Here is a 10625-nt window from a genome sequence, read left to right as displayed (position 1 = left end):
GGTGGGCCCGTTAGCTCTGTCCATATTCCGCACCTTCCCCTGCAACTGCAACTGTCATGACGTGAGACCCATTTTCGCGTTGAGTGGTTCGCGTCCCGCATTGGCAGTTGCGAAGGATCCATCAAACAGACCCGACGCGTTTTATCTGCAATCGCGACACTCATCAATTCCACTTTCCCTCATGACCATTGTTTCTTGCATGTTTCTTCCAAATTCCGATTTTCTCATAAACTCACATACGAATAAAAGATTTCATGGCTATAGCAATGGACGAAAACTTGAGAGCAGCTTATGAAAGTCAATCACAGCAACTACGCATCGACTTGAAGACTTGGGAGACAGAATGGGCAAAGACACACGAGGGCACGAAGCCAGGAAGAGAGGACATCAAGGCCAACCAAGATATCGGTAGGTCTTTAGAACGAACAAATTAACCAATCTGCTAACCATTGTACAGCCTTGAAATATAAACAGTACAACAAGGTTCGAGATATACTCTCGGGCAAAATCCCACCTCCCTCAAATGAACCCAGGAAGCGGAAACCCGATACTCTACCAGCACAAACGCCCACCAAACGTACCAAAAACATCCAGACTCCCTCCAAGAACCGTACACAAGACCACGATGAGGAACTCATGAACACTCCAGCCATATCGCGAAAACTATTCAGTCCCGCGTCGGTAACCTCAGTCGGACCGACACCACAAAGAGATGGTCGCGTGCTTGGCCTCTTTGACTTATTAGTAGAGAAAGAGCTAGGAACACCGTCGAAACAAGATTCTGCGGCCAGATCAGGGTCTGCACGAAAGGTCAATGCAACTCCGAGCAAACGATCAGCTACCATGGATGACGAGGAGAACGAAAGGCTTGGCCGAACCCCTATGTCATCTAGTAAACGACAAAGGCTAAACCACTTCATGACCCCGCTGAAGAATAAGGATGGAAACAAGGATGCCGTTACGCCCTCTTCGGTCTCGAAACTCCTATTCGATACACCCGCCTTCTTGAAGCGCAATACTCTACCGGTTCTTGACGAGAATGGCGATTTTGATGCCCCAGCACCCTTACGGCTACCGCGCAAGCCTTTCACACGAGGTCTCAGTGAAATTGTGGCGAGTCTTCGAAAGGTGGAAGAGGAGAACTTGGACGACGACTTGGATGCATTGCGTGATGCTGAAGAAGAAGGAATGGGTGAACCTAGGCCCAAGACGCTATTCCCGTCTAAACCAAAGAATGATATTCTGGTTGAGGACACCCAGACACGGCAATTACCACTTGGTGGTTTCGATGATGAAGCCTTGTATGACAGCCCAGTGGAGGAAGATGGTAACCCGACTAGAGTGTATAAGAAGAAGGGTCAGAAGCGAACTACAAGAATGGTCAAGATGCGGCCAACTCGGACCAAGCGACCGGAAAACATGGGAGAGAACCTTCAGAGTGATATTGAGAACGATGAAACGCAAGCTGGTGGTGAAGATGCTGGATCTGATTTCGAGGGGGTAAAGGAGAAGAAGCCCACAAAGAAGAAGGAAGGCACTGTGAGGAAGGCCGCGCGAAAGGTCAATGAGCTGGCCCACGCAAACTTCCAACGGCTGAAGCTTAGGAACCACGGAGCAAAGGGTGGTCCTGGATTCAACAGTAGATTCCGACGACGAAGATGATGGATCGATTTGGTCATGGGCAAGAGGGTTATAATGAGATGCATAGCATGGCGTTCTGATTCAAGGCATGTGCAGTAGACTATACCAACGGGCAAGGAGAAGTTAGTTGTTACATTGCCCAGTTCAGCGTAGATGAGCGTTCAAGCTGGAAATAGATTGAGAGTCATTGGGACTCATTTTGATCATATAATCTTTGACCTTGTGTATCATACTGGAATTATTTGTCTCTACTCCATATCTTTTCTTCTTATAGGTAGGAATGAAAAGCACAGAAGATGGAGTTCTTGCCAGGAGGTTGCAAATGTGGTGCTGTGGATTGTTCGAGTTTAGCGCGTTCTTACTCCAAGCTGCCGAACCTCGAGCCTTTAGTGACAAGATTGATTCACTGACTGAGTGGCCTCGAAGATCAAACAAAGAAACTCGATCACAATAAACACACACAATCGTCTCGCTTCGACTTCTTCTTCTCTCTCCCTTCATAAAACGCTCAGAGACACGCTCCTCTTTACCTAAATCAACCCTCCTTTTGCATACAACGAACAACTCGAGCGCTTCGCGACTTTGTAATCACACTCGTTCATTTGGCCGCGTTGAAATTGAGGCTTTCAACGATTCCTATTCGCGTCTTGACTTTCTTTATTTTGCTTTCTCATTGTTCCTACGCACAAAGCCGGGCCTATCTACATGGGATCCTCTTGGTATTGTCAGACCTGTTGTACTCATCAAAAGATGATACGGGAGGTGTAGGCTGCTTGGTGTTTGTCTTTTAATCGAGTTTTTCGCATACAAAAGGTCCAACATTTTGATTACGTTTGAGCATGCAGTGGCATAAGCCTTATCCTTCAATATGCCTGTAAGGTTGCATCTCAAACACAGAATGGCTCGGTTGCTGACGCTGACTAGCATATCGATCTTGACGATGATGTTGTCGATCTAACGCTAGATGAGTTCCAGAACCAAGATAATTTTATCGATCTTACACTAGAGGGGTTCGGGGACACGGACATCAGTTGGCTCACAGATCACAATGGCGACTTTGACGGTATGTTTGAAGACGCCTTTGCTGCGAGGGGGCCTCATGCAACCACCACCACCACTACCAGTCATGATGCACCTAAAATGTGGACCAAGTTTGGAGAGATGGAGGAAGCGGAGGAGGAAGAGGCAGATGCAGATGCAGATGCAGAGCACATAAATGCCATCCAACAAGTCGACCTATCCCCTAGCTCTCTCACCCAAAGCCCTCCTAAATACGTCTCAAGTCCCGAACCCTTTTTCGCAGACACCTACCCGGAAATGCCTGAACTCCCAGAGTCGTGTGTCATAGAGGCTGTAGATCCTGATCTCGAATTTGGTGATGCAGACGCAGGTGCTTCGGCTGAGGTAGTGGCACAAGAAGACGTTACATTGGAACAGACGCCAGACGTCCCTGTCAGCTCGAATATGAGCGTTGAATTCCCAGAGAGCCTGCTCTTGGTACCAAGGTCGTATTACGAACCATTCGAACCGGGTGTCCCAGTTCTTAAGGAACGTGAGGCTGTTGCTCGACTGCTCGAGGTGGCTGAAGAGGCCGGTCAGGGTATTCACCATGACGACTTCGTTGAGTTCCAACTTGACGATTTTTCAGTCTATTCCGATCGTCAAAGATACGGTCAGGAGATGTGCTCCCTCCACCTCCTCCACACAAGACATGGCTTCAATACTGTCTTCTTTGACGGAAAGCTGAGTGTTGGTAATACTATTTTCTACGTTCATCGAGTGGAAATCAGCGCATTGCCGATTGAGAACTACGGTACGCTATCAAAGCACACCGTCAAAGACAAAATCTGGGTGCGGTCAGTGTTAAACACAGAACGTGAGATATACTACCGGTTGAATACCCCTGCCAAGGAATATCGTCGTTTCTTTAACCCGTTCTTGTGGGTTGCAGATCTCGCAAAGCATTTCGTGGATTACCTCAAGTTCAAGGGGGAGGAAGACAGCCAAGTTACGATCTTCCATTTCAGATCAAATTTCAGCATTTGGCTAGCGAAAATGCACAGCCAAGCACCAGAATTCATCTTGTGGAAGAGGCAGCACGTAAACAATGATTTCAGGACGGCGATTGTGGCCAATATTGCGTTTTTACACAAGGAAGCGATCGGTGTTCTTGGGCATAGAAAAACATACAAGCACGTTATCTGGGCCGAGATATGGGAGTTCACGCGATACAAACCGCACCCAAAGATTGGGTCCTGCGAAGACACAGATACTGTCGTTACCCAATACATTTACGACTGTTTCAGTCACCAGCCATTCGGCGACCGTCTCAAGGCCATTCCTTTGAGTGAGACTACTCAGTCTTTACGAAATGCACTGATAAAGCAACGCCATCTGGAATTACCAGCGCCAGTTCATGATAGTGGTAAGACCATAACAATGGCTGGGGAAAAGCAGATTCGAGCGATTCGAGCAGGAGACACAATCTCGATACAACGAGATGCCGAGGGATCTGGTACACAATGGCGACGTGACGTTGCGCATGGGTTTGACGACGTTGACCGATGGTTCGCCTTGGTACAGCGCGTGCGTGTCAACAAGCGCGGCCAGAGAACTTTCGATGTGATTTGGTACTATCGACCCGTAGACACCCTGTGCGGTCTGATGAAGTACCCTTGGAACAACGAGTTGTTTCTGTCGGATCATTGCTCTTGTGATACCAGAGCGAAGATCTCCGAGGACGAAGTGTCAGGGGTTCACCAAGTCGAGTTTGGGGGGACTTCAGCGACTGAAGCCGAGTTCTTTTGTCGCCAGACATATATATGCCAACAACGAAATTGGGTCACCCTTGAGAAAGACCATTTTCGTTGCATTCATCTGCGCAAGAGCTCCCCTCAGGCGCCGGAGTTACGACCCGGTGAAACGCGACTCGTCATGATCAACAGGGATAGCGGCCGGTCCGAGCCTTGCGAGTTTCTAACCTTCTATGAGGAGGAAGGTAACGGCATATACAGGTTCCGGAAGTTGTTAAGAAGACACCAAGTTGATCCAGCATCCAGAGCTCGACCCAATGAGTTGGTGTACAGCTATGTCGAGCCGCTTGTCGAGGTAAAAGGTTCGCGCATTCTCGAACCATGTTTCGTTCGTTATTTCAAAGACAGGAAAGCAATACCAACGCCGTATGACCGTGACGGTGTGGGAGGGTTTTTCTATTTCACACACGAACAAGTTCACGACAATGAAACTGGAACGAAGTCATATGTTGCGCTGTACAAACCTCCCTCGTCTATGCAGCAGGGCTATGACCCATCGCAGCCTATTCCACGACTGCGAGGTCTGGACCTTTTTTGCGGAGGTGGCAACTTTGGTCGTGGCTTAGAAGATGGAGGTGCCATCGAGATGCGATGGGCGAACGACTTTGACGCCAAGGCTATCCATACTTACATGGCAAACACCGCTGGGCCCTCTGAAGTGTCTCCATTCCTTGGGTCCATAGACGATCTCCAACGTCTGGCTATCGAGGGCGACTTTTCAGATAATGTCCCACCGATTGGAGATGTGGATTTTATCTCAGGAGGTAGCCCTTGCCCAGGCTTCTCTCGACTGACCAACGATAAAACAACTGCCGCTCAGCGGAAGAACCAGTCGTTGGTAGCAGCCTTTGCGTCGTGTGTGGACCTGTACCGTCCACGATACGGTCTCCTTGAGAACGTTCCGGGAATCGTACAAAAGACCGCTAATCGAGACCAAGACGTGTTCAGTCAGCTCATTTGTGCTATTGTAGGCTTGGGTTATCAAGCACAGTTCTTCTTTCTCGATGCTTCTGCCTGCGGTGCACCTCAGCGTCGTTCTCGTGTGTTTCTGGCTTTCGCTGCACCAGGCCACCGTCTTCCTCATGCACCGCATCAAACACATGCCCACCCGCAGAATACTCCTAGACTTAGTCTAGGTATTCTTCCCACGGGAGAGCCTATGGCTGAGCGCGCTATTCCGGCTGCCACGCCATTTGACTTTGTGTCTGCGAGTGCTTCCACTGCCGACCTGCCCCCTGTTTATGATTCAAAGCCAGATATATGCGTGCCGTACCCCGACCATCGAGTGTCTGTGGGCATCACGCCTATAATGCGAAGTAGAATTCATCTCATCCCAACTTTACCCTGGGGCATGAACTTCGCAAAGGCCTGGTATGGTCTCGACCTGAAAAAGGCTGGTTCGGGCGTAATGACACCAAGCGAACGCCTAGCATTTCCTGAGCGCACCGATAAAGGTTTAGGACGAGGAAACCCAAGCTCGCAGTCATATGGCCGACAACGACCCGACCGTCTCTTTGTCACAGTCGTCAAGACCCAAGGTCCGAGCGATGCGAAGAACGGCCGCACGTTACACTGGCATGAGCCTCGCGTCTTGACCGTCATGGAGGCGCGACGAGCGCAGGGGTTCAGGGACGAAGAGGTCCTGTTGGGTATCCCAAGTGACCAATACCAAATCGTTGGCAACAGTGTCGCTCGTGAGGTCGCGGTGAGCTTGGGTGCTGTATTCTGCGAGGCATGGATGCAGAGCCTCGCAGACGAGCATCACACCTCCACTGCTGCAGTTTCTTCTGTGGTGCCGGCCCGTATCGGTATCGAGGTTTCCCCTATCACCAATATCAGGAGACTTGAGTCCGAGTCAGCCTCTGTCGAAAACACCTCACAGTCTCGAAAGTCCAGAAGTGAATCTCGAGTCAATCAGGTTTCATCCACACCAAGATCTACTCCTCCTACTCCCCATCAAACGTCTACTAAGCGTAACCACATCGCTGTTGAGATTCGCGGATCGAAGTCGCTCAGGACAGACGAATACAACAGCCCCAGCAGGGCCACGTCTGTAGCATCCAGCCGCCCCAAATCAAGTAGGTCGCGGCATAGCACCAGGGTTGAATAGTTTTGTAACGAATACCGGGGCTCGAAATACTACATATAGAAGGATGCTTGGACATGCAAACTTGTGATTCGAATTCTAGACTTGTGGGCATCCCGAAATGGGGAGACTTGCATAGAGGCGAGATGCCTATCACAGCTAGCTTTGTGGGCGTAAATAAGACAATAGGATAAATAGAAATGATAAGAACATCATGGCGTTGATCCATTATCCATTGTTTTCTTGCCCACCGTGAATCCAATTCACCAATACTGATTAGAGGTTAAGAAGCCCTCCACCATATCTCTACACTGAAGTAATGATTAACGATCACCCGGAAGCGAGGGAGTTAGTGACAAATGATGAACAAGTAAATCGAGGCAATTTTAGAGTGATTCAAAAATTCATTACTGTCGTTACGGTAGCTCGCTAGTTGCTAACGTTGATAAACTGTTGAGAGAAAGCATGCTACTCCAAAACTCCGATTCAACCTAATGCTGATATCGCCTTGCTCTTGGATGCACCCCTTATCGTACTAAAAATAGCCAGATTCGATGTAAAGCGCTGAAAAAATCATATCGATGTTTCAAAAACCTCTTCCAGCATCGCGTCCTGTCCGTCTGCCCCTCTACTCTCTACTCCGATGTCTCCAGATCCTTGAGGGTCATCACCTTGGCGCCCATAGGGACCTGACCGCCGCGCATCCTAATGCTGGCATAAGGGACACCAGATGCCTGTCCCAATATGGTCACCAGCTCACGCCCTGAAACAATAAGGTCCTTGCCAGTATAACCCTTGATGGCGCATTCCTTGAAGATATGTCCGATCAGTCGCTCACCAAGGGTCTCGATGCTGCGACCACTGGCCCAGCCTTTGTCGTTGCTCAAACGCTGGAGCAGTGAGAACAAAGATGTGCGAGTGGTGGTATCCATCTCTGGTGTAGCTTGGATAGTAATGCCCACCTTTCCAACAACTTGTCGTAATTGCTCGATACACTGCTCCGATCGAAGGGGACGGAAGGTGAACTCGGTTGCGAACCGACTCTTGATACCCTGGTTACTACGAAGAAGGCGGTCCATGTCCTCCTCGTAGCCTGCCAACACAATGATGAGCTTCCGTGCGAACTGAGGCTTTGTTACAGCATCAACAAGCTCGCTGACTGCTTCTTCGGCAAATGATCCACGAGCGCCATTGAGTCTGTAAGCCTCGTCTATGAAGAGAACCTTGCCGAGTGCCGATTCGAGCAGTCGACGTGTTTTGGGGCCAGTTTGGCCACAATATTCACCGACAAGCTGTGATGCCGAGACATCAACGACATCTGGAGCAGCAATCAGGCCCATGTCATAGAATATTTGGCCAAGCTTTCTCGCAGTCGATGTCTTTCCAGTTCCGGGAGGACCCTTGAAGACATAGGTGAAGGGCACATAGGGCCGAGGGTCAACATTGCGCAGTCGCATACCTTGCACCATGTACTGGTACGATTCGAACTTGGAGATGATTTCCTCGAAGCCTACAAACTCGTCAAACAATGCCCGCGTGTTTGTCGCCGCCTGCGATAGTCGATCGTAGTTGGCATCAAAGTCCTGAGGTTCTAGAGGAAGTTGATCAAGATCCTCTTCATGTGGTTTCTGCTCTTTGGCAGTGCGACGGAAACGTGCTGAGATGGCCTTGGATAAAAGATTGTCCACCTCACCACCATTGCCAAAGTTTGGCCGGACAGAAGCTCGCTTCAGTACCTCCATAGCGACCTCGCGGGCCTTGTCGGTAGCAACCAGCTTCTCCTTTGCCAACTTGAGGTCCAGCACCTTGCCCAGGGTATCCTCGCTGAAGTTGTCGAACACAAACGCGTTGTCCAGCGGGAATCTTCGGGCCAGACCGGGGTTGGCATTTGCATACAACTCCTTCATTTGATCAGGGTAGCCGCAGAGGATAACACATCGATCCTCTCCAGCAGCCCCAGTTACCTCTGCGACAATCGTGTCGATGATGCCACCTCTGAAATCGCCATTCTTAGAACTACCAGCACTTCCGTTGGTGCCCGGGTCAAGCATGTGGGCATCATCTATGATCAGAACATTGCCCTTTGCGTCACGGAGAGCCTCCTGCGTGTTGTTCTCAGATCCTCCGATATAGCGATCGAGAAGATCAGCTGGAGTCTTGGTGACGACATCGCCCTTGGACAAAAGGCCGAAATCTGCGAGAATTCTACCATAGAGCTTTGCAACTGTGGTTTTGCCGGTACCTGGAGGTCCCAAGAAGACTCGGTTTGGTGAAACGTGCAAGGGATCGTCGCCACGCATTTCTCGGATATAGTTCTGGTTGACTTGGTTGACCACAGCAAGTATTGCCTCCTTAACATCGTCCAAGCCGACAAGCTGTTGAAGCTCTTTCCAGGCAGGGCTCTTCTCGGGACCAAGAGAAGGCTTGTTACCCAGCAGGTCTTCTTTGGTCATTTTGAAGTCTTCCGGGTAGTTCCCTGTCTTACGAGCCTGAATAAAGCGCCCAAGTTGACGCCTGCAAGCGTCGACAAATGCCTTTTGGACTGGCCAGATGTTACCAAATGACTTTTCGCTGGCCCCTGAAACGATTCTGCGGATCAGAATCTTGACATACAGGCCATCGTAGCCGCCCTCGACTTCCATTTTGCCCTTGAACCACTTTCGCATCAGGCCATGGAATACTATCTGTAGCTCTTCTGCTGTGTAATTCGGCAACTTCAGGATAGGAAAATGATTGGAAACCTCAGCACTGTAACCCATCAAGTCTGACAATCCCCATTCGCCATTGCCGGCTACAATGAGAACGATCTTTCCGGGAAGGTCTTGTGAGCGAACGTAGAGGCTCCAGAGATTACAATCGTCGCTGTTCATTAGATGAGCGTGGTCGATGATGGCAATCTAAAGAAAATTAGCGATCCCTAGCATTGGTGATAAGACATTCACTTACGCAGCCACCGCAGGTATTGCTTGTGTTATGTATGGTGCCCAAAGTCGACGTTTTAGACATGTTATATGCCGAAAATCTGTTGATTCCAGTGAAAACGCCAGACTTCTTGACCACGCCAAGAGATATCAGGTATTTGGCATAGAGACGAGCCAGCATTGTCTTGCCTGTTCCCTCACCTCCCGTGAAGACTACATCAAAGTCCTCTTTCTTCAGGTCGGTCTCCCGCCTCTGAGCGGCCTTGACTTTCGCCTTTGCTTGTAAGAAGAAAGCCTTGACTTCTTCGAGGCCAGTTAAAGACATAACTCGGTCGAGGTACTTGTTCTCTGCCTTTTCCACCTTCTTCTGTCGCAACCACTCGATTCTTGATGGGGATTCATCTTGGCAAGCTTCGGGTTCTAGACCGTCAATCGATTCGTTGTCCGAGTCGTCGGTATCATCCTGCTGTGATTTTCTGGTGCGAATTAGTGGATGCTTCCAAGCACCTGCGGTGCCACTTACTCGATTTCGTCCAGAAGATCTTCCATCATCTTGCACAGTTCCAGGAATGCTGGCTCTGCCAAGACAGGTGGCTCCTCTTCCACCACAGGTGCGTCCTCGGCTTCAGACTCGGAATCATCATCAGTTTCGTATGGAATATCACCGTATAATTTCCCTAGACCGAAGCCATCCATGTCTTGGTCGTCTGCATCTTGGCCATCCTCCTTGAGAGGCTCCTCAGGTACAATTACAGTCTTGGAACGATTGCGCCGCCTTCTCGGGCGGCGGCGGGGTTTGCGAGTTGGAAGAAGGCCGAGAAGACGGCTCACGAGGAAATGTGGTTCATCGGTCAGGAAGTCTCTTGCCCATGAAGGATACGTGGATTTTGGCTTGAGACCAAGCAGCCATGTGACGGAAAAGTTGATATCTGTAGATTCAAGCTCCATCATTGCATTGCACTGAAATGAAGAGAGGTGAACTGGGATTGCACTGGAGCTGGTTTGTTTGCTCTAAGATAAAGCTACAACTCCCAAATAAGGGTTTCTCAACAGCTAGCGAGCTAGCAAGCAAGCAAGCAAAGATAAGTGGTGAACACGCAGGGACCGGGCGATAGCTCTGCGGATGTGCGGATGGGACAGCCGGAGCGGGGGGTGGGGAGGGAG

General features: G+C 49.8%; 3 protein-coding genes across 3 annotated transcripts; 2 read left to right on the top strand and 1 right to left on the bottom strand.

Moving 5' to 3' along the window:
- Nucleotides 1-266: 266 nt before the first annotated feature.
- On the top strand, nt 267-1662 carry FTJAE_10567 (DNA replication regulator SLD2; the record flags this gene model as incomplete). The annotated part of the gene is made up of 2 exons (XM_037343422.1): nt 267-408; nt 458-1662. The coding sequence occupies 2 exons, from the start codon at nt 267-269 to the stop codon at nt 1660-1662; spliced, it is 1347 nt and encodes a 448-aa protein (XP_037202411.1).
- An 847-nt stretch (nt 1663-2509) lies between these two features.
- On the top strand, nt 2510-6564 carry FTJAE_10566 (DNA (cytosine-5-)-methyltransferase; the record flags this gene model as incomplete). Its single annotated transcript, XM_037343421.1, has 2 exons — nt 2510-2515; nt 2566-6564. The coding sequence occupies 2 exons, from the start codon at nt 2510-2512 to the stop codon at nt 6562-6564; spliced, it is 4005 nt and encodes a 1334-aa protein (XP_037202410.1).
- Nucleotides 6565-7175: 611 nt separating this feature from the next.
- FTJAE_10565 (ESX-1 secretion system 1) lies at nt 7176-10409 on the bottom strand (the record flags this gene model as incomplete). Its single annotated transcript, XM_037343420.1, has 3 exons — nt 7176-9437; nt 9487-9937; nt 9985-10409. 3 exons carry the CDS (start codon nt 10407-10409, stop codon nt 7176-7178), a joined length of 3138 nt encoding a protein of 1045 aa, XP_037202409.1.
- Nucleotides 10410-10625: the final 216 nt, after the last annotated feature.

This window comes from Fusarium tjaetaba (assembly GCF_013396195.1).
Source record: "Fusarium tjaetaba strain NRRL 66243 chromosome Unknown NRRL66243_c0000246, whole genome shotgun sequence".
Lineage (NCBI taxonomy): Eukaryota > Fungi > Ascomycota > Sordariomycetes > Hypocreales > Nectriaceae > Fusarium > Fusarium tjaetaba.
This window is presented reverse-complemented; position numbering and strand designations above follow the sequence as displayed.